General features: G+C 31.7%; 3 protein-coding genes across 11 annotated transcripts; all 3 read left to right on the top strand.

Moving 5' to 3' along the window:
* The first annotated feature begins 3,211 nt into the window (after positions 1 to 3,211).
* On the top strand, positions 3,212 to 7,473 carry LOC137834818 (TMV resistance protein N). The gene is given in 6 exon segments (XM_068643021.2): positions 3,212 to 3,734; positions 3,843 to 4,962; positions 5,460 to 5,714; positions 5,802 to 6,605; positions 6,896 to 7,394; positions 7,397 to 7,473. Coding segments are annotated over 6 exon segments (3,216 nt in total). The 5' UTR covers positions 3,212 to 3,258; the 3' UTR covers positions 7,459 to 7,473.
* Positions 7,474 to 10,622: 3,149 nt separating this feature from the next.
* Positions 10,623 to 14,871, top strand: LOC137834824 (flavin-containing monooxygenase FMO GS-OX-like 2). Its single transcript, XM_068643030.2, has 7 exons — positions 10,623 to 11,239; positions 11,703 to 11,773; positions 12,518 to 12,667; positions 12,887 to 12,969; positions 13,331 to 13,466; positions 13,835 to 14,008; positions 14,553 to 14,871. Exons 1-7 carry the CDS (start codon positions 10,714 to 10,716, stop codon positions 14,724 to 14,726), a joined length of 1,314 nt encoding a protein of 437 aa, XP_068499131.1. The 5' UTR covers positions 10,623 to 10,713; the 3' UTR covers positions 14,727 to 14,871.
* Positions 14,872 to 16,646: 1,775 nt separating this feature from the next.
* Positions 16,647 to 23,134, top strand: LOC137834817 (ATP-dependent zinc metalloprotease). 9 transcript variants are annotated; one of them, XM_068643019.2, is made up of 8 exons: positions 16,647 to 17,097; positions 17,911 to 17,970; positions 18,129 to 18,377; positions 18,497 to 18,573; positions 19,310 to 19,386; positions 22,113 to 22,245; positions 22,337 to 22,544; positions 22,651 to 23,134. In XM_068643019.2, exons 1-7 carry the CDS (start codon positions 16,683 to 16,685, stop codon positions 22,490 to 22,492), a joined length of 1,167 nt encoding a protein of 388 aa, XP_068499120.1. In that variant the 5' UTR covers positions 16,647 to 16,682; the 3' UTR covers positions 22,493 to 22,544; positions 22,651 to 23,134. The 9 variants fall into 9 exon arrangements, with proteins under 9 accessions (XP_068499120.1, XP_090158786.1, XP_090158781.1 ...); XM_090302660.1 differs by having other exon boundaries at positions 18,475 to 18,573; XM_090302655.1 differs by having other exon boundaries at positions 16,650 to 17,097; positions 19,314 to 19,386; positions 22,145 to 22,245.
* The last annotated feature ends 506 nt before the right edge of the window (positions 23,135 to 23,640 follow it).

Genomic DNA, 23,640 nt, shown 5'->3' with positions numbered 1-23,640 from the left:
AATGTGTAAACATCAATATGTTTAGTTTGAAAAAATTATGTGAAACGAAAAATGTTTCATCTAATATATAATAGAACACATGTATTTTTTCACTTCATCAAAGTAAAGTCTTTATTAAACGATACGCAAGCACTTTCTACACTAACACACTTAACAAAAAAATTGAGTTTATTTTGTATTGTCGAGAATGTTTGCATCTTCACGTCTATCGTGGAGATCTCTCAAAGTACATGTTAATATCAAATATCTCTTGAAGAATGTACTAACGTTTTTTTACGCCAACACACATTCTAACGCACCTTATATCAACTATGGAAAGGTTATATATCGCGTATAATCATATGCTTTACTTCAATTTGGGTGAAAGCTCTTTAACTAAGGCATGTAAAGTAATGTCAGTTATCAACATATTATTTAAGAAGAGATAAGCATATGTTGCATGAAGCATATTCAATGTATCTTTATGTTCATGCATGAACAAACAAATCAGGCTTGAAGATAGAGATTTTTTTCTAAATGGGTAGAAGGGGATTTGCAAAAATGTTGAAGAGAGATAACAAGTGATCAAGAGTTGCAAAAATGTTGCTAAAATCTTTCATGTTCATTTAGCAAACTATTAGAGTGTTCAAACCTTATATTCGTCGAAAGACATTTTTCTCTATCTAGTGAGCAAAACCATGTAATCTTTTAAATGACAAATCATCTGTAAAACTTGCATTTGTCATTACTTTGTTAGACACAACTTTGCGAAAAAATTGAATTTTTTTTATACAGAATTCAACCCTTACTTCGATGGCCTGATTTTCATAACTTTCTAATAGATTCTAAGTTTCAAAGGAAAGTTGAACATAAAAAAATAGTAATAATATTTTAAATGTGTACATCATTTACTTATGTATCAATTATGAGGACAACAAAAAATAATATAAAAACTATACAAGACTGAGCCCACCAAAAATAATATCAAATGTAACACATAAATAAATATATATTCTCAACCTATAATCAAATCAAATTAAGTTTATCTAATTCATTTCAAAGTATTATTAGGTTAGAAATCTCATTTTCAATTGTATCATAATAACACATTAATGTCTTTCATAAAACTTATTAAATATGTTCTATTAGAGACCATCATGTGACTAATTCTAAGTTCTTTTGGACTACTAACTTATCTCCATAAGTTCATTCTACAAATAACTATAAAAATGTGCAAGAATCTCTCTCATCTTTTCACTCTTTTGACATCTTAATTTATGTGATTTATACCCTCATTAAATCAAGGTGTATTCTTTTAATAATATATAGTTTCTTACCCTTAATACTTTAAAACCACATACTTTTCAACATATCATTCTAAATTTCAACATATCATTCTAAAGTATGTGACTTGTCTCAACCAACCTAATTATCATCCAAATCAATCTAATTCATACATATAGTTAAACTTAGACCCAAATTCCATACATCACACCAATCAAACTTATGACAAATCATTCAATCTTTTCCATATCGAAATATAATAGTTTTAATAATTTCAATGTCCAAACAAGATCATATAATTCATAACATCTCATTCTTATACTTTATCAAACATAATATCCAACCAATCACAAGAATCTTATTTAAATAAATTCAACTATACTCATTAATTACATTTACAACTCAAATCAATCCATTATTGCAAACCAAATGTCATAATATACATTTTAAGATATAGTTAGTTTACTTTCTCATTATATATTAAAGATCTCATAAAATTCCATAGCTCATCAAATTAAATTGTTTATATTAAAAAATTATTTGCATTATAAACCAATTACAATTCATTAACTTCTAACCCATAACCCTTTATGCTCATATGATATTTGTAGAGTTTAAGTATAATATTTAAAGTTATGTTAATTATATTAAATTGGTTTTTATTTTGATTAGAAGCTTTACGTGTTTACTAAATTTCCTAATTTTAAACAAAGTTATACTAAGATGAAGTTTAAAACCTCTAAACCCACACCATATGAGAACCTTTAATATACATATTTACATAAGTCTTTCCCTCTAGGGTTTAGTTACATTCCTATCTATAAAACTTTGATGCAAATATGTACATCAAAGCTTGTTCAACATATCTTTGTTTGTTCAATTACATTCTTGTAGCTGATACCTCATCAAGTTTTCCACATCACTATGTCATCAACCACATTTGGCAAAACTTTGATGTTAACATCAACATCAAGGCCACACTTCTATAAATTTAGTTGCATCTATGTAGACAATGCATTTAGTTATAATTTTGAGACTTCCACATCTCTAAGGACTTAGTCACATTTCTGACACAAATATCAAGAGTTTCACACCTCTGTGATCTTAACCCTAACTAAGATTGTCATTTTTTTTCAAAATTGTAAATATATGAGACAATTTTTCATTTAGACATTTCCATGACTAAGTTTTGAAAAGTCTTTTAGTGGATTTCATGTTTTTCTTTATTAGTGGAGTATTCAATCCAGTGCAAGATATATTTAAAATAGTTAAATCTTGGCTATTGCTTTGAATTAAAGGGGATACCAATAAATTAACGCGCCAATTGTGTATTTGTATCTATTATACACTTTTTTTTTATCAGTTCATGCTTTCTCATTGTTGTAAGGGAGTTTGCAACAACCTTATCTGAAGAGACAAAGAGCAATAAGAAGGAAAGAGAAATAAAGTATCACTAGTTATGAGACTCGGACACTCCTCTTAAATGACGTTGTGTCATTGTCGGACATACATATCGAATACTAACACTAGTATGACACGTATCAGTGAAGTGTCAATTTAAAAAATATTTGTTGGATTTCTGACAATTCTAACACGATTCTAAAAGGGAAAAATATATTAATTTTCTAAAAACTCAAACTTATTGCATAAGTTTTTATTATGAGTATAAAAATAAGGAACAAATCTTTTTGAACCAGCTATGAAAAATATCTTTCTGGTTAAAAAAATCTGAAACATACTTGTGCATATAAATCTTTATTGTCAATTTATATAATTCATAATTATATAATATATAGATTTATGTCCCATTTCCTACATTTTAAAAATTATATGTATCTCTCTGTCCGTGTTTCTGTCCATGTCGATTGTTAGTTTGTATGTTAGATTACTAGACTAGCATCTAACCCTTTAAAGCCTGAGAGATTCTCTTTCTAAGTTGAGGGTTGACCACTGAATTGACAAAGACAGTAGCAAAACATACGTTTGTGAAAGGAAATGGAGCAACCTTCTTCCATGGGAAAGTGGACTTATGATGTTTTCCTCAGTTTTAGAGGCGAGGATACCCGCTTTGGTTTCACTGGTCATCTCTACAATGCTTTACGTCAAAGGGGGATCAGAACATTCATGGATCATGAGGAGCTTGAGAGAGGAGAGCAAATTTCAGCTACAATTTTCAAAGCCATTGAAGAGTCTAGGATGGCCATAGTTGTGTTCTCAAAAGACTATGCATCCTCAACATGTTGCCTCGAAGAACTTCTCAAAATCCTTGATTGTAAGAAAACCAAGAAACTCAGAGTTTATCCAATATTTTACAACGTGGATCCATCAGAGATACGACACCAGAGTGGAAGTTATGGTGAACAGTTGGCTAACCATGAAAACAAAATGAGGTATACAAAAGAAAAGGTGAAAAATTGGAGGCTGGCTCTGCATGAAGCTGCAAATCTTGTAGGGTGGCATCATAAAGAAGGGTACAACTATACCTCTCTTATCCATTTTTTATTGAGATTACTGTAATAAATGAAACTTGAAATGATGGATCTAATTTGAATATCATCATTTTTTTTGTAATGAAACAGATATGGATATGAGTATGAACTTATCACAGAGATTGTTGACAAGGTGGGCATATCAAAAGGAAAGCTTTTAACTGTTGATAAGATGCTTGTTGGAGTGGAGTTTCGTATACCCCAAATAGAATTCCGTTTGCAAATCTCTGATCCTGCTGTTCGCATGATGGGAATATGTGGAGTTGGTGGAATAGGCAAAACCACTCTAGCTCAAGTTTTGTATAACTACATCAGCCAACAATTTGAAGGTTCATGTTTTCTCAATGATGTGAGAGGAAATTCAGCAAAATATGGGTTAGCATATCTGCAAGAGGCAATTATTTCTGATATAGCTGGTGACAGCACCAAGGTGGTTAATGAGAACCAAGGAATTCCAATCCTTATTAGGAAGTTGCAAGGCAAAAGGGTTCTTCTGATACTTGATAATGTGGACAAGGTGGAGCAATTGGAGAATTTGGCAGGAGAATGCAATTGGTTTGGTTTGGGAAGTAGAATTGTCATAACTAGCAGGTGTAAAGATGTTCTAGCTGCTCATGGAGTTGAGAATGTATATGATGTACCAAAATTAGATAATTATGAAGCAATTCAACTTCTATGTTCCAAGGTAACCGTGGGACCTGTACCTGATTATTACTATGGGGTTTGGAAACATGCAGTTGACTGTTCCAAGGGCCTTCCATTGGCTTTGAAGTATATAGGTTCTCATTTGCTAGAAAAAATGAAGGCTGTTGATTGTAATTTGTCAGAAACATCAATTGAGGAATTGAAGATTGCGGTAGAAAGATATGTAGATGGAGGAGAAATTCAAAGTATACATAAAGTGAGTTATGATAGTTTGAATGAATGTGAGAAGAGAATTTTCCTTGACATTGCATGTTTCTTCAGTGGAGAGCCCTTATCATATGTTGAGGAAATACTGTCAGCTTGTGGTTTCGATCCAAAATATAGTATTACCAGACTAACTGATAGATCTCTCCTATCTATCACTCCCGGTGGAAGCTTGATGATGCATGACAATATCAAAGACATGGCCATGAAAATAGTGCAACAGGAATCACCCCTGCATCCAGGAGAACGAAGTAGATTATGGTGCCCTCAAGATGTTCTTCAAGTTTTAAATGAAAATCAGGTTGGAGAGAGCTATATTCACTGATTTTATTCTTTTTTGGAATTGCAGATAAGATATGAGAAAGAAACCTTTTTCTTACCTCCAATTTAACTTTTGTTATGTTAGCATACTATGTATGACATTTCCTTTTATTAAGAAGTGGACTTTAAGCCTAAATCAACCCCATAAAACTGGCTTATGAGGTGATCATCCAAAATATGTTGTCCCACGCACGCACGAGCTGTCACTCTCGGCGCAAGGGGAATGTGTTGGAAATCTCACATCGACTAAAGATTAGAACATTTCATAGTATATAAATGAGTGCAAATTTCACCTCATAAGCCGGTTTTATGAAGTTGAATTAAGCTTTAAAGTCCACTTCTTAATACCTTTATAATTTGAGTTTATATATATATGTATACTTGACTTGATGTATATGTATATACTTAATATACTTGATTGAATCTCTTTGAAATTTGGTATGTAGTGTTGAATTTAACTTGTTTTTGATATGAAAGGGAACGGATCAAATTGAAGTTATGATGTTGGTTGACTTGCCACAAGGAAATGAGGTACTGAAGTTGAGTGATAAAGCCTTCAAAGATATGAAAAACCTGAGAATATTAATTATTAAGGATGCCGTATATTCTGGAGTCCCCCAATATCTCTCAAATAGCTTGAGAGTCTTGTTATGGAGTGGATATCCTTCAGACTGTTTACCACTTGATTTTCTCAACTTGCCTTCTGATTGTCTCATTTTGAACAATTTCAAGGTATGTATAGATGCTGCAAATTGTTCCTCTGACCTTAAATATTAGTTTCAAGTATATTGCCTAATTGTTGTACTATTTTGCTTGCAGAATATGGAGTGTCTGACTAAATTGGATTTCACTGACTGTGAATTTTTGACACAAGTACCTGACATTTCAGGAATCTCTGACTTGAGGATATTGCATCTAGATAATTGCATAAACTTGATCAAGATTCATGATTCTGTTGGATTTCTTGGTAATCTTGAAGTGCTAACTGCAACTAGATGCACTGGTCTAGAAATAATTCCATTAACATTCAAGTTGGCCTCTCTAAGAGATCTCTCTTTCTCTGAGTGCTCGAGACTTGTAAGGTTTCCAGAAATATTGTGTGAGATAGAAAATTTGCATTATCTCAACATGTTGCAAACTGCAATAGAGGAACTACCATTTTCTATTGGAAATCTTAGAGGACTTGAATCTTTAAATCTAATGGAATGTGCTAGGCTTGATAAGCTACCCAGTAGCATTTTTACACTTCCAAGACTTACAGAAATTCAAGCTGACTCATGTAGAAGGTTTGATATTTCTGTTGAGTGTGAAAATCATGCACAACAGAAATTAACAGCATCTTCAAACTATGTTTATCTGTATCTGAGCTCTTGCAACTTAACAACTGAACACCTTGTTGCATGTCTCAGTGGTTTTGCAAGTGTGGTATATTTGGACATATCTTACAATAATTTTACAGTTCTTCCAGCATGCATTAAGGAATGTGTTCATTTGAAGACTATTCTACTAAGCAATTGCAAGCAGCTTCAAGACATTTTAGTGATACCTCCTAAGTTAGAACATATAGATGCATTGAACTGCACATCATTGACATCCCAGTCATCAAGTGTACTATTGAACCAGGTAGTTTCTTTGATGTTTCCTGCTTGAATTTTCTTCTGTTAGTTAAATTATTCCATTAGCATTTCTAGGAAAAGAAACTTTTTCATGACCAAAAAATCATTTTTTAGAGAAACTAATACAAGAGAACTCTTACAAACAAACTAGTTTATGAGAAAACTGATATAATCTTTCTTATTTTCTTCTCCTAAAACTGTTTATAGTGAAGTTTATTCAAACATAATCTTTATATGTTGTTATGTGAATGCTTTGCTCTTACAAAAAAATTGTGCTTGTTTTTTGTGTGTGTTCAGGCATTCCATGCAACTGGGGAAAAAACTGTAATTCTTCCAGGTTCAAGGATTCCAGAATGGTTTGATTACTTTAGCAGTGAAAGATCCATAACCTTTTGGGGGCGTGGGAGATTCCCAAGCATTTGTGTGTGTGTTTCTTTTGGAATGTTGGAAACTCCACTGCAGCATTTTGGAGTTGGATTAAGGATAATGATCAACGGCTACAAAAGCATACTGTCTCAAAGTTGCTACAATTGGCCAATTGAGACAGATCATGTGTGGCTATTTGATCTAACTGCAGTTGTTAATCATAAAGATCTGGTTGGAACATTTGTGAAGAGTGATTGGAATAGTGTGGAGATTGAAATGGAAAGGAATGGTTGTGTAATGGATGAGCATGGGCCAACAAGAACAATGGGTATTGTGAAATGCTATGGAATTCACGTATATAGGCAAGAAAGTAAAATGGAGGACATTTCATTCACAAAACCTATAAAGCTACAAGAAAATAGTACAAGGAAAAGGAAGTTTTGGATTCCATGAAACGCCAAAAGGGTAATTTGGATCTCTCTGTGTGGAATTGACTGAATAGATATATTCGAGTTTTTCTGTTCCGATCTTAAATTCAAAAGATAACATTATTATGTTTAATCACGGTATTTGAAGTATGGTATGTTTTGAAGATAAGTGTTTCACGATTATATCTTTAAAAAACGTTTCGGGTTATATTGGAAAAGAAAAGAGTATATAAATTGTCGTGATGTAGAACTATTTTGACGTACGAAACAAGTTGAGTAGGTGTTGTTTACATGGTACTTAACCTTCATCTTCCCTTGAATTTTGGGAAAAAAATGGTACGATTTTGCAATAACAGGTTGAATATGTGGTTTGAGGCATTAACAAGCTTCACGATGATTCGTCCACAACCACATCAGTTCAACCCAACGGTATTGCCTCTGAGTTCTTTTCAAGTGCCGTTAATATTAATTTAAGAGAAGAAATCACAGTGATTATTTTTTAACTAAATTAAAACCTTCATAAATAATATAAACTAAATGGAAAAGATAAACAGATAAAAGGACTAAGAAACTATTTGAATTTTGTTTTATTTTTAATCGAGAACGGATTTTTTTTTATTTTATTTTTTTGGAAGCCTTTTGCTTTAACTTTTATAATTAGTAACAACAAAAAATAGTTTTCCATCTAGGAAATAATTGAATTTGAACTAATTTAACTTTAAAAATTAGTTTAACAGGTTATCATATCATATAATTTTTTATATTATTAGTTTTTAATTTTTTTGTTTTCTTTTAACTTTATTAGGTTAAAAACAATTGATTTATTTAATAAACACATTTTTGTATTTTTAAATGTTTTTTAGATAATTTAATTAATTAATTAAACTAATCATATTAATAGAATGTAATTTAAGAAAATTAAAAAAACTTTTGATTAAACCTGATTATAATGGGGAAAAAAGCAGATTGGTACTTTCAAGTAAAATTTAAAAAACAATAAAAGTTATACTTTGAAACATGACTTCAAACAAAAATAAATATATTAAATAAATTGTGCTTTAAAATATATTTTTTAACCTTTTAACTCAAATTCATATTTATAAATGTCATTTCTTCAGTGCTGGTCATAATTTATCCATATTTAAAAATTGTTCGTTTAGATAAAAAATTTATAAAATTGTACAATTTTAATAAATTTGCCAATTTTTTTGATTTGGACTGAGATAGTTATAGAAATATTTTTTAGTTTTATAAAAATATTGTAAATAATGGTGTTCCAAATATATTAAGAGTATATTTTTATACTAGTATTATCTATTTAGTAGACTATCTTAAAGAAAGTCTAAGAACAAGTTGGTATGACTCAATTTTGGTGGTATCAAGTTGAAAATTACTAAAGACATGCATTTTTTTCAAACTTGGGCGCCAAAGAAAGACATGCATCCCTCTTGCCAAGACGTGACAACCATGTTCCCAAAACCGTAAGACGTGTTTTCCCTTATCTCATGATCAATTTAGGATTTCTCTTAGACCAATTTAAACCCAATTGAAACTTTGATTAGAAGAAGAACTCATAATTCTAACTTTCATCTACTATATGCTCAAATACAAGTCCAAAATTCTATTCTACTTAGCCAAACTAGACCCAATTTATTTAGCAATTAAGAGCCTAAGAAAAACATATTCTATACATTTATACAAAATAAATCCTAGACCAAGATGATAAGAATTTGGTTTTGCTGAGCTCACCTGAGTCCCACTATTATTGTATTCTTCTAGCCATAACTCTAGTAGTTGATCTTTTGGTTTGCAGTCTTCCATCAAGGGAACCATCAAGGGAAGTTGATTAATTACATCTATTCACTTGAATTTTGAATTATATGTGTTAGTGTCATTCTTCTTTTAGATTGATATTGAGTTTCCTATGACTTTAAATTGTTTAAAATTATAATTTAATTCAAATATATTTATGTATTGATTTGCAATTTAGAGTAATCATATTTAATCAGAGTTAACCCTTGTGAAGTTGGCCTATATTTGTTGTATTTGGAAGTTTAACACTTACATGATAGGTAAAGTGAGAATGAAGTTCTACTAAATAGGGATGTGACTTTGTTATAGTTTGGTGGGAATTTGGAGTGACAAAAAGAAGGGATTGAAAAGTTGGTGGAGTTTGAAATTTTGAGATGGAGGGTGAGATTTCAAGATTTCAAGAAGGGAGAGCTATATAGTGTTTTAGTCAAATATTCCACAATTTTCTTTCATTTCATTACAAAATATTATTAATAAAGTTAAATCATAATAGTTAAATATTTTGATGAATGTTATTAAAAATATTAAATATTAAAATTGATTGCATTTTTGTCTGTCTAATTTGTTTTTGTCTAATTTTAAGAATTTTTTCTAAATTTCTATTTTAAAAATTCTTTCCAAGTTAAAAAAAAAAATATTTGTTTAGGTAAAAAAAATGTGTAATGCGATTATTCATAGAATTGGATTTAATTTTTGAACTTTTATGCTAACTTGGACAATGACTTATAATTGATGGGAATGCTATAATATTAAGTAAAACTCCATTACATAGTATTATTGATAAAGCTAAATCATAATAGTTAAAATGTGATGCAATTTCTAATTTATTTTTTTAGATTTTAAATCTGAATTCATATTTATCAAATATTTATTTCATTAAATATTTTTTTATGAATGTTATTAAAAATATTAAATATTAAAATTGATTGATTTTTTTCTCTAATTTTTTTTTGTCTAATTTTAAGGACTTTTTCTAAATTTCTATTTCAAAAATTATTTCCAAGTAAAAAAAAAATGTTTAGATAAAAAATGTGTGATGTGATTATATATAGAATTGGATTTAATTTCTGAAATTTTATGTTTACAATTGACTTATAATATATTTCACAGTAAAACTTCATTTCTCACAATAGAAAAAAAGTTAATGCTCATTAAAATGGCAATGACTCATTTATTTTCATATTACAAGTTCATAGTCTAAAGTTTAGATAAAAAATTAGAAGTAATTTCGTTCTAAAAAATTAAAAACACATTTAACCCGATCAAAATAATAAATAAAATAAATTTATTATTTATAAATAGTAATATTATTATTTATTTTTACATTGCTTCACAGATTCAAACTCTCATTTCCGTTGTTTTTCACTCTGCATGACAATGGTTAAACACAGGTTAAGATGAGAAGTTACTTTCAACTTTCTTTCGTCACGCTTTTTCCAATTCAAACCAAAAGTGAAGAATAAGTGTTCCAATCACATCACTCATCATGACTCACCCTTCCCAATCCCAATGCCCCACCCTCTCAGAGTCGCCGTCATCGGTGCTGGCGTCGCCGGCCTCGCCGCCGCCCGAGAGCTCCGCCGCGAAGGCCTCGACGTCGTCGTGTTCGAGAAAAGCCACCACCTCGGAGGCACGTGGCGCTACGACCCGCGTATCGACTCCGATCCTGTCGGCTCGGATCCGAACCGGGAAGTGGTGCACACGAGCCTCTACCACTCCCTCCGCACCAACCTGCCGAGGCAGCTTATGGGCTTTCTCGACTACCCATTTCCGGCCCGTCCGGATGGGGACTCCAGGACTTTTCCGGGTCACGAGGAGGTGCTGTGGTTTCTGAACAGGTTCGCGGACGAGTTCGAGCTTCGCGGGTTGACCCGGTTCGGGTGCGAGGTGGTTCGGGTAGAGCGAGTTGCGGGTAGGAGTGACTCGTGGGTGGTTGAGTCTAGGACTTGTGAATCGGTTTTGAGTCGGGAGATTTTTGAAGCTGTTGTTGTTTGCTCTGGTCACTTCACTGAACCAAGGGTGCCAACTATTCCTGGTGAGTAGAGAATAATTGCATACTTAAGTGAACATGTGATCGCTCAGCACAAGCACAAGTCACAATCCTCTAAATATGTATAATTTCTAAAATATCGAATATGGAACACGAATATATAGTTATGAATTATATAAATTGACAATAAAGATTTATGTGCATGAATCAATATTTTTTAATAGAAAGATGTTTGTAATGGTTTAAAATGATTTGTTCCTTATTTTTATAATTATAATAAACTTTTATACAATAATAAGTTTGAGTTTTTAAAAAATTAATAATTTTTTTTTAAATTGTGTTACAACCACGTTAGCATCTAAAAATTCAACAAATATTTTTTTAATTAGACACTTCACTTATACGCATCCTTCAATGAGTGTTTGTATCTGATACGACGGACACACCATTTAAATGTTAAAACAATTTTCTTTCCAAAGGTTTCTCATTGTTGTGGCTTGTGTTTCAGGGATTGAAAAGTGGCCAGGAAGCCAAATTCATAGTCACAATTACCGTGTGCCAGAACCTTTTCGGGATCAGGTGCTGTAAACTATGTTAAACAAGAATTTTCTCTATCTCAAAGTAGTAGTATCCTAGACTAGATCCCTAGTGGACCATAATTATCTTCTAAATCTTATTTTTTTAGTAGTATCAAACAATAATAACCAAAGGGATAGCTGCTTCATATTTATTAGTGAGTGTTGTTCAAGCATTTTTTACTTGTAGGCAAAGCACTATGTGTCGCTTTCTTTCTCAATTTAGATGACACAATTTCTTGGGAAAAACTCAATATATAAGTGAGAGAATCCTCATTTTATAAGTTTATTTTGTATGGCTGAATTAGGTCTAAATCATTTTGTAAGACAGTATCAAAGTGTATCTTAGATTCATTAAAATGGCCACTCACTATGTTATGCATGTACCAAACCCAATACCGCTAGACGCAAGGGGGTGTACTGGGAAAAACTAAGTCTCACATCTACTAGAGCTAGTGTCAAAATGCAGCACATAAATCAAGACAATCTTCACCTTAGAGATTGGTTTAGTAGGATTGAGCTAAGCCTAAGCCATTTTGTAAGACAGTGAGCTCTAATTTGTTGATTTGGTATCTTCTGTTTTTTTTTTATTATTTATTGCATGTATTGATTTCAATTGATATTTTATTTCTGAGCTTAATAATTAAAGTAATATCATAGTTTTGTATATGAAATTGAATTGGATATGAAATATATGACTAATAGTTTTGATTAAAATTAGTAAATACTGATATTTCCCCATTAACAGATCGTGGTTGTCATTGGATTTGCATCTAGTGCCTTTGACATCTCAAGAGAAATTGCAAAAGAAGCTAAGGAGGTTCATATAGCAACTAGAAGTCCAGATGTAAAGGTTATGAAGTTAGCAAATCATGATAACATGTGGCAGCATAAAATGGTATGCTTAAGAGTTACCTGTATAACTTCTATAGTTGCCTTTTAATCAGATAAAATCTTATTTATATTTTTCTGCTCTCAGGACATGAGATGAGGAATGAAATATTTGGTATCTCCTAATTCATTTGGTGTTCATGAGGGATTTTTTTTGCTTCATTATAACTATCGTAATATGTAGACATCCTGTGAAGTAAGTTTCATATCAATTATGTCTGTACAGGTAAAATGTGTATCTGAAGATAGGTTGGTTGCTTTTGACGATGGATCCTCTGTGTATGCAGATGTCATACTCTACTGCACTGGGTATGCATATAATATATTTTATAATATGATAGGTGTTTTTTGGTCTTATTGTAAAAAAAATTGAACTAGAAAGGTGTTTCAAGAGAAAGAAAATAATAATACTATAAATGTTAAGTTTATTATTTCAGAAACAATAGAAGACTGTGATAACACTACTTCATTAACGACCTATTTTGAAATAGAGATTTGATCTTATAGCCATGACTTCGTTTTAAACTTCTTTTACAAACTTTTGATCTTCAAACCGATTTGAAAATAGTTCGAAAAAGAAAAACAGAGCCAAGAAGACCTATTTTCTGATGTTGGTGGCTTACTATATCTTGGCAACTTATCTACCGACTAAATGTGAGAATTTTGACAGATACAAGCATCACTATCCATTTCTTGAAACAAATGGAATGGTGACCATTGAGGACAATCGTGTTGGCCCATTATACAAGCATGTCTTCCCTCCTGCATTGGCTCCTTGGCTCTCTTTCATTGGTATACCTGAAAGGGTAATTGGCTTCTACTTTTCTCTTCTTGTAATATCATTACTCCACTGTGAAAACAATTCTTCCCATGTTGAAAACAAGAGTGCATATGACATAGTTTTACAACATTCTTTTTCTACAACTCATTTTTTCTGTATCTCTCTTCATCACATCAGTTATCCTATTTCCCAGTCTTCTTTCTCCTCTCTCTCCTAGATTTTTAGAACTAGATGTATAATCAGCACCAGTCTCTCAAAAGTATAAGTTCAGTGTAAAGTTCAAAGTTTATGTGTAGCTGGATTTTTGTCATCATAAAAAAATGCTATGTTGGAAAATTTGCCAAAACTATATTTTGCTTGTATGTTGAAATGTATGTAATTTACTGTGATCAGGACATCATCTTCCAAATGACGGAGTTGCAATGCAAGTGGGTAGCACGTGTTTTATCTGGTAAGGTACTGTTACCAACTGAAAAGGAGATGTTGGCTGATGTGGAGGAATACTATCAGCAAATGGAAAAAGATGGATTTCCCAAACACATGACTCATTACGTGCATTTTAAAGAGGTACTTCTCTCTCTTGATCTTTTCCAGCAACATTTGTGGGATGAATGCTGTAGATCTTTCAGCATACACATGCGTGTGTTTGTTTTGGCAGTTTTGAAAAGGAATCCATGTAGTCTGATATGATTTATCTGTAGCTCCACTTTTGTCATAAATTGGTCTTCAAATACTCTAAATGTTTCATGAACATTGATTTTTTGTTGTTACTTTGACTATTGAATCTTGTTCAGTTCTAAAATATCACATAACTTCTTTGGTAGAACTCCTCCAAGGTTTTCATATTGGAAAATTCTAAACAGTAAAATAGTTTATGTGAAACACAATATATAATTTTTCTTTCTTGACCATACTGTAGTTATCTTTTTTTCTCTTCACTCATTTGCACCCCACTCTTCATTGGTAAAAAAATTACTCTTTCATAAAAAGTCCTTCATACTAAATAGTGTTGTTTTTTCAAAAATTTTGCTACCTTTTGTGTTTTTAATAATTGAGGTGCCAAACATTAAGTTTCTGATTATTTTTACACATTTGCAAATTTTTCTTTTAGATTGGCTACTGCAATTGGTTAGCTGCTGAAGCAGGTTTGCCTCCTATAGAGCACTGGAGAGAGGAAATGTATTTAGAGAGCATCAAACCTTTCTTACTCGGCATGCTAGAAAATTACAGAGATGAATGGGATGATGCTCACTGGAATGCAATCATTAAAAATGCATCTCTTTAGACAAAATGAAATAATCTAGTAATTCCCTTACAGAAGCATCTAAGTCATTTCCTATCTGAACTTAGATTACCAGAAGTTTGGTGTTAAATCACATATTGAACACTGTAAAAATAAGATGATAAATGATGTTTTCTGAGGAACAAAACGAGTTTTATTGGTACTTAGATCAGTGATTCTTTTTGCCTGATTATCTCGTGGAGTTTCTGATAGCAAACCTTGAAATTTAGATACCAAAACGAAAAGGAATTTAATTGGAGAAGAAAATGAACAAAAGGAAGAGGAACAAAATGAAAGGTAAAAATAAGGATAAAGTTACTGAAGCTTTTTTTTTCAAATTAGTTCAGAAATAAAAATGTTGCAAAAAGGTTTTAGTGTAGATATGATAATGTAATTAATATAATAGGTAAAAAAATAAGGACTACGGAATATCTTTTTTTAATAAATTGAGTGGCACAATTCTTTATTATTTCAGAAGATTATTATTTATAAAATTGTTATTTAAAAATGGTAATATATAAAAATGAATTTAGAAAAATACAAAGAGTATTATTGATCAGTAGTTATTTTGTAGATCTTTTAGTGTTTGTAAGGATTTTTTTCTTCATTATAAGCTAATTTGACAGATACAAAAAAAAAAGTGTTTAGTAAGTGCTTTATTTTAGGAACTTTTATCTTATAAATTACTTTAACTAGATTTTAGATTTTTATAATTTTCTTTCATTATCACTCTTTATATTTTAAAATATTTTCTTATTATTCTTAAAGAAGATTATATGTTATTACTTATTTCAATTTTATAGAGATAATTAATTATTACACTTTTAAGTCTTTATGTAGTAGTTTAAATTAATAATATTAAATCTTTAAAATTGGAATAAGTAATAACATATAATTTTTTTTTAAGAATAAGTAAATGGTAAAGGTGTATATGTAAATGGTTTAAAATGTTTTATATAGACACCTATAATATCTTATTATCATATTATATTACAAAACAGATGACTTAGTAAAATTCAGAATTAAATTAAAGATTAAATTACTCTGTATGCTTCCAACTATTTCATAATTTTTTTTATCACTTTTTAAATGTTTTTAATTGCACATTGTTACAAAATTTAACTATGGTGTACTTGTGAACCACTATAAGTAACTATTATTCAAGGCTTTATGTATAAAAAGAAAAAAAAAACTTTTTATTAACTAAAATTAGTTTATATAAATTAAAGTTAAATTCCTGAAGACACTAATATAATACAATTTTTATAAATTAATCTATAAACAAGTTTTTTTTCTTTTCTATATTTTTTAAATTAGTTATAAAAAATTAGTAAAGATGACCTTTAACCTTAAACAAGTCAATGTAAAAAGATGATGTAAATTAATTATTTTGAATTTATGTACATTTATTTAATAAAAGAAGAAAAAATTGTTTTTTAATTTGGTAATTTTTTTTTATATAAAAACTTTCATGTTAGTTATCACTATACAACTTGACATCTATGTAGACGAACACATCAAATAATAACAATCATCTACCTTCACATAGAAAAATATTATTAAAAAAAAAAATAAAAAAAAATGAAAAAATTAGATCAAAACTCATACTCATACGTCTTTTAATTTGGTAATTCAATCTTTAAACCTTCATTGTAGTATAAAAATGATTAAGATAAATATTTATGTATGTAAAATTAATTTAATTTCACATTTCACTACTTTACCATCAAAACAACAACTAATCTTGGAAAAACTAATAAACTTAACAATGATTTCATGGATCTATTTCAATTATTTTTATAATATGTGTATTTGGATAATTTTAAATTTGAAAATTAATTTTGTATTATATTAATGGAGGAAAATCATGTTTAATCCAAAATTATTATATATTTTTTTTCATAAGCATATGATTCCGTTGTGAGGATAATTTTCACTAGTACCATCTTTTCTGTTTTGATGGCCGTTTCGAACTTCTTCCCTAACCTCCAAATTTTCCCTCACTTTCTCCTCCCCAAACCATTCTCCCTCGGATTTTCCCGCACTGTCCCTGCCGCTACTCCTCTACGCAGAGCCGTCAGAGAATGGCGGGAGTATGAGGACGCGGTGAAGCGGAAGGATCTCGCCGGAGCCCTGAGGTTCCTCAAGTCCCTCGAAACGGAACGCCAAGAGGAGCAGCTCCTCGATGGCGTTTCTCTTCCAACCGAGTTGACTCGGCTACGGTTCCTCGAGTCGGAACGGTTCGGACCGCAGAGGGATTGGGAGGTTCTAGACACCTGCTTGAACGCTGATGACATGAAGCTTGTCGCTAACGCTTACAAGTTCCTCAAAGATAGGGGTTTCTTGCCCAATTTTGGTAAATGCAGAAACATTGGTGAGTTTTCATCCTCTTCTTCTCCGAGATAAGAGAAATAATAGTGCTATACGATAATATTGCTTCTGTTCAATTATTTATGTAGTTACTATGTTTATAGAAACTTTCCCTGAGTCACTACACATGTATTTTAGTATCTGTACACGTGTTTTTAATCTATTTTAGTCTCTAGGGTAAGGACTGAGGTTAAAAGATGATATATACAGGGAGTAAAAAGGAATGTTTTCTAGTATAGAGAATAAGACTTTGTATGGATTGTGTGGTAGGAAGTGAGTGAGTTGAAAAGAAAAAAAGGAAGTAAGAGAATTATAGTAGAAAATGAGGTTGTTTGAATTGAGGGAAAGAGAGTGAAAAGAGGAGAGACTTGAGTAGGAAATTTGTAAGTGTATGTGGTTAATTTGATAGAATAAAAAACAGATGGTAATTGGTTTATTTAGGCAATGATCATCCTGTCCTTGTTTTCATATTGTGTTAATTTACACGTGGTAGGAATAAAGAACAGATGATATGGCGTGGAATTCTGTTTCATACTTTTAGCATGCGTGCATAATCCATTATGCCCCACTGAAATAGGTGAATTTTTGGCAAGAAAACTCACATAATCGATTATGGTAGGAACATAATCAATTATATGAGCACACTAAATGGTATTTTCTCTAAGACTAATTAATCCTAAGATTCACTATTACTATATTTACTAGATTCTAACAATTTTCTATAATCATTCTATTTAAGGCTTTCCATGCACTCACTAACTGGTATTATTTTTCCTTTATCTTCTCTCCCCCTTTTTTTGGTGTCTATCTTGTATAGTTTTGGAGGGAACGAGGAAAGTGACACCAGATGTCTTGAGCTACTCAACTGGTTTGGAAGGTACAAATATGAATTTTTGACAAAATATTTTCCCCTTAGCTATAAATTGCTAAAAGTGCCTGTTTAAGTTATGCTATGCTGTAATGGGTAACATTTTATACAATTCTATGCTGCTGAAAAATGGTTGAACTTTATAACTTTTCCTTCCTTCTGGGCAGTGACTAAACTTGCTCCCAAGAAGTGGGGTCTTTCAGATGGTTCAAGCATTGTTTTGACCGCATTTCTTGGTGGGGTCTCCTTTCTTATAACGCAAGGAATTGACCTCAGGCCCAACCTTGCAGTGATATTGGGTCTAGCCGCCGCAGATGCTATATTTCTGGGTGGTACTTGTTTAGCTCAAATCTCAAGTTACTGGCCACCATTTAGGCGCCGAATTCTTGTTCATGAAGCTGGGCATCTATTAACAGGTAACTAGTGCTGTTTATTTTGATGGATTTTAAAGGTCACATGCGGGGGTTATACAATTTGGATTATGTTTGATTAATTGGTTACCCATCTTACAAGGTCCATCATAATGAAATTTCAGCTTACCTAATGGGTTGCCCAATTCGGGGAGTGATTTTAGACCCTATAGTTGCAATGCAAATGGGCATTCAAGGACAGGTATTTTTTGTTCTTTATTCATGATATGACACTATTGGTTTTGATGGTATTGGTAGTCTCCTAATATATTATTTCTATTTGACTATTCTTGTATTTGTATTTCGAACAAGATACTTGGTATTATTATTGATTCATTATCTTTTTTCGGTTTCTCATTCTGCATTATTTGTCCTTCGTCAGTTTGGTGAAAAAAACCTTAACTACCTTCATTGTACTTTAAAATTTAATAGAACACCGAGTTAGCACTTTATATGATGCAAGATTGATACTTTTGAAGAAAGTCTGTTTATTGGTCTACTAATGGCCCTGATTTTAATTTTAGTGCTAGATGAAATAAAAATGGTGGTAATAATACTTATTCTCACAAAAAATATGAGGAAGACAGTTTATTTTTCCTTTAATCCTTCATTCCAGTGTACAATTATTTGTGTTTTAAATATGATTGGATATTTATTCATTATCTTATGTTGATTTTTGAAAATTGACTACATTGAAAGATTGGTTAATTCATCGGAGTTTAGTGATCAAGTTGCAGTGTCTTTGATTTTGAATTATTTGTATTTGTTTACACTTGTATACTTTCAAGTACAAGTCTTGATTTTATACTTGAATATTTTTTTGCATAATATGCTTCATTGTTTACTTGTATTATAGCAAATAAGAAATCCTGAATCTTTAAGTTTTTCTTTAATTGTTCACCGTCATTTTACTAGTAGTAAATCCTTGTTTTTTTTAGGCAGGGACTCAATTTTGGGATGAAAAAGTTGCCAATAACCTTGCTGAAGGCCGACTTGATGGTACAACTTTTGATAGGTGTGTATAACATTATAGCTTTAGTTTTAGTGGTACATTAGAAAGTTTTAGACATTATGAGGATGAAATTTCTGAGTAGCTTGAATAAGTTACTCCGCTGATCTAGTATCTATAGCACTGGCAAATTTTGTGTTTACAAGTATGATTCTAGTTCTTAAGTACAGTCATGGTGTATATTAGGTACAAGAATAACTATGTACGTAAATGTGAAAATTAATTGCGGCAAGTTCCAATAGGGGTTTTACTACTAATTCCAACAAATTTAAACCACATGGCTAATTTAGATCATCATCCCCTCACCTCATTTCCCCTCTAAATAAATTCCATTCCTTCAGCCTTTTTATGTCCTACTCCAATACCTAGGTCTTCACATTTCGTGGCATCACAATACAACAACTTTCTTACAAGAATATCACAACAAGTGCACGATTGTCGTCAAGTAATAATATCGAATCCACAAGGACTGTGTTTTTGGCTTTGTAATTATCACAATTTAATATCAATTTAAAGGAAAAGAAATTAATTGAATTTGAGCATTGATTGTGAATAAAGAACTCAAGGAGAAAATTAAGAATTGAAATAGGAAAGCAAATTAATTGGATAATATTGATGTAAGAAAACTTTTAGGGTTGAGTTTCACACCATAACTTCTTATTGATTTAATCTCTTAACCCTATTACACTTTTGTTTTTGTTTGAAGGTGAATTAACCCAAGGTAATTTAGTTGCCCCCTCGGACAATGAAGACGTATCTAATTGAATTTACCCCTACTCTTATAGTAGCTATGTTCAATTAAACTCATTAAGTTCTTTTCTAATTCGTTAATTCCTCAAAGGATCAGATCTACTCTTGTGATGTAAGACCTAAGTCCCTCCCTTTTAGGTCCAATGATTAGATTCACTTCTTTGTTATTTCCTAAGCATTTATGATGATGAAAATGATTGTTCATCCCTTCACAAAGACGAAAATCAATAGAAGTGAAATCAAGAGGAGAAACCAAAAGAAGTTGTAGAAAAAATAAATTAAACTTCAATTATCATCAAGTTTAGCCTTAATTCCAAAATAATGACACTACGCACTCATAGTCATGGAAAAAGTAAAATAATAAAGAGAAATGTCAAACCTAGAAAAGAGAAGAGAAGTATCCTTAAGCGTATACTCTAAGAATGTAATAGAGAGTAAAATGTAGGGTGCCTAAGCATAGAGAGGAAAAAAACTATATAAATTGGGCAAGAGAGTTATGGGCCCAAATTACAATTGTGTCTCTTGGATTTTGTTCTAGTGATTGTGACTCTGCTTTATTTTTGAAGACTACTCCTCATAGCCATATTATTCTCTATTGCAATATGTTGACAACATGATAATCACCGAATATGATGTAGATGAGATTGTAGAGTTAAAATTGTAGTTGGGAAAGTAATTTGAAATGAATGATTTGGGTCCTCTTCGTTATTTCCTGGGGATTGAATTTATATATTCTCCTTGAGGTTATCTTCTCTATCAATCTAAGTACATTGTCAGTATTCTAGCACAAATTCGTCTTTCTGATACTTACATATCTAACATCCCTATTGAGCTCAATGTAAAATATACTTCTTCTGATGTCATCCCTCTATTTGATTCCACTATGTATCCTACTATTATTAGCAATATAATATGTCTTACCATTACTTGTCCTAATATTGCTTATGCTTTGCATGTTGAGTTAGTTTGTTTCTCCTACTACAGTGAATTGTGCATTGGGAGTTGTTATTCGCATTCTGAGATATCTTCATGGTACTCAATTTTAGAGTCTCCTCTTTCTTTCATCATCTTTGTTAGAGTTGTGTGCTTATTTTGATGCTGATTGGGATGGTGACCTTAGTAATCATAAGTCTACTACAAGTTTTTGTATTTTTCTAGGAGACTCTTATCTCTTGAAAGAGCAAGAAACAAGATATTTTTCTCATTCTCTACTATTGCTGAGATAATTTGGTTGCATTGGCTTCTTTCTGACATGAGTGTTTATCTTTCTGGACCAACTCCTATGTATTGGATAAGAGTGTTATTCAAATTGCTCATAACAGTCTTTCGTTCGTACGTGTACAAAACAACATACTGAAATTGATTTCCATTTTTACTAAGGTCATCATTTTCAACATGGAACCATTATATTGTTTTTCATCTCTTTAGCTATGCAGAATGATGATTTATTTACAAAATTCACTCCCTTAAGCATCTTCATTAAACTTGATGCTTTGTGCTAATGCATCGTGCGTTTGAGGGGGATGGTAAATAATATTATATAAGGGTAGTTTAGTCTTTATGTTATTGTTATATTTATATATTTATATCCTTGTTGTATCTTGTATCTTTAGACTCCCTATCAGGGTTAATATCAGAATTCCTATTTCTCTTCCTTTCCATGTGTATTCATCCTTTTTTTAATTGTTAGGCAGAATATAATGAGATTCCTTCTCTTCTTTATTCTAGGAGGCACCACTGTCCTCGAATTCTGATATCTTATTTCCATCAATAACTATAATAGTGAAGTTAAATAATTTTATTCATAGCTATAGGTTCTTCAGGTATTAATTCACTATTCCTGTTTCAATTCTGGTTACTGTCTCAATAGGCATGTACAAACTTGAGTCCCCATCCCCATCCCCATTTTTTTTTCAAGTTATAACTTTTCAAGTAAACCTTATGCTTTATGTAATGCAACCAACCACTAACTTATGGTTTAGGTACTGCATGGTACTTTTTGCTGGTATTGCAGCTGAAGCTCTTGTATACGGCGAGGCAGAGGGTGGAGAAAATGATGAAAATCTATTTAGAGGCATCTGTCTTCTTCTTGATCCTCCATTGTCAACAGCTGAGGTCTTTCCACAACCGATACATCTGGTCTGGTGGTTTATATTTTTTTATGAGATTTTAATATTTAAACTTTGACATTCTTGTATTTGAGCAGATGTCCAACCAAGCAAGATGGTCAGTTTTGCAATCATATAATTTGCTCAAGTGGCATAGAGCTGCGCACCGAGCTGCTATTAAAGCATTGGAAAGCGGTGGCAGCATGAGTGTTGTAATTAGGAGTATCGAAGAGACTCTGTACAGTAAAATATGAGCATCAGAAGCATATACATAAGAAACATTTTCTTTTTCCAAGTTGCTTACAGGTTAGCACTGTAGGTTTTTGGATAAGGAATCATGAGAGATCATGCTCACTTTCTATTTATTTTTTAAATCTTTCAAGTAATATCGTGTTCATTTTCTCTGGTGCAGGGTTCTCAATATGGATCTGACGTGAAGCTGCTTTTACTCCTGTATGTAGCATATTATGCAGATTGTCCACATCTGTTACGCCTTGTCTACCAAAACAGACAGCAATCAAAGGAATAATTTCTGTTTCAACAAGTGACCGTTTTGTTCCCGAGGCTGGTTCCAACTTGCACTCGACATTGTTAACTAACTAATACCAGTTGAGACAAAGTCATCGTGAGAACGGTAGCTTATCTCCAGAATAATTCCGAGTGTTACACAAGATTGTGTATTTTTTACGGTGCTAAATTAATCACATGAGTCTTAGAAAATGGTTTGTAAATAAAGGTTGTATTAAATATTTCTAGAAATGTGGCTTTCTGGATAACTCAGTTTCAATTTTTGTAATTTTTCTTCCATCTACCTCCTGTTCCTTAGTGAGGAACTCCTGGTCCCAACTAGGTATTATTATCTGGTTGTTGAAAATACAGTTACTGGTTCGAACTCACGCACCTGTCGTATGAATTAAAGCACCGTATACCACTTTCTGAAAAGTATCGTACGTAAATTGCCTATAATAAATTTGGTATTTTACGTGTACGACGATGGCATGATGAAAGATAATAATGTGCTATTTATTGTTTTCCTTCAATTTTCATTACCCATGGAATATACTGTCGGGTGTAATATGATAAATGCATTATACGCTGCCTATACACAAGTTTTTTTTCTTTTCTCCCAATCTTAGATTGTTTCAAGGTTTCTATCTAAAAATAGTTATTCATAACGTGAATTAAATTAGTATGCCTGATGGGTTGGTTTTGGATTCAAGGCTTCCCCAAGTTTCTCTGATTCTAGGTTTAATCTGCCATCCTAAAATCTCACCCAAAGAAAATCACACTATAACATTACATTGTAACATGCCCCCTCCTTTTCTTTGTAGCAGAGAAGCACTTTTTATCCTGTGTTAAGTAAAAACACTTTAATTTTTCATCAGTACATGGTTCACTATCA

Source organism: Phaseolus vulgaris, chromosome 5 (genome assembly GCF_051622355.1).
Source record: "Phaseolus vulgaris cultivar YP4 chromosome 5, ASM5162235v1, whole genome shotgun sequence".
Lineage (NCBI taxonomy): Eukaryota > Viridiplantae > Streptophyta > Magnoliopsida > Fabales > Fabaceae > Phaseolus > Phaseolus vulgaris.
Note: the sequence above shows the minus strand (reverse complement) of the source record. Positions and strands in the feature narration are given on the sequence as shown.

Excerpts from the sequence above, each read along its gene's own strand:
- LOC137834817 (XM_068643019.2), top strand. The coding sequence starts at position 16,683 with ATGGCCGTTTCGAACTTCTTCCCTAACCTCCAAATTTTCCCTCACTTT. Across the intron at positions 17,098-17,910 it reads TGGTAAATGCAGAAACATTG|TTTTGGAGGGAACGAGGAAA; the intron begins GTGAGTTTTCAT and ends TATCTTGTATAG. Across the intron at positions 17,971-18,128 it reads CTACTCAACTGGTTTGGAAG|TGACTAAACTTGCTCCCAAG; the intron begins GTACAAATATGA and ends CCTTCTGGGCAG.
- LOC137834824 (XM_068643030.2), top strand. The coding sequence starts at position 10,714 with ATGCCCCACCCTCTCAGAGTCGCCGTCATCGGTGCTGGCGTCGCCGGC. Across the intron at positions 12,668-12,886 it reads ACATGTGGCAGCATAAAATG|GTAAAATGTGTATCTGAAGA; the intron begins GTATGCTTAAGA and ends ATGTCTGTACAG. Across the intron at positions 13,467-13,834 it reads TCATTGGTATACCTGAAAGG|GACATCATCTTCCAAATGAC; the intron begins GTAATTGGCTTC and ends TACTGTGATCAG.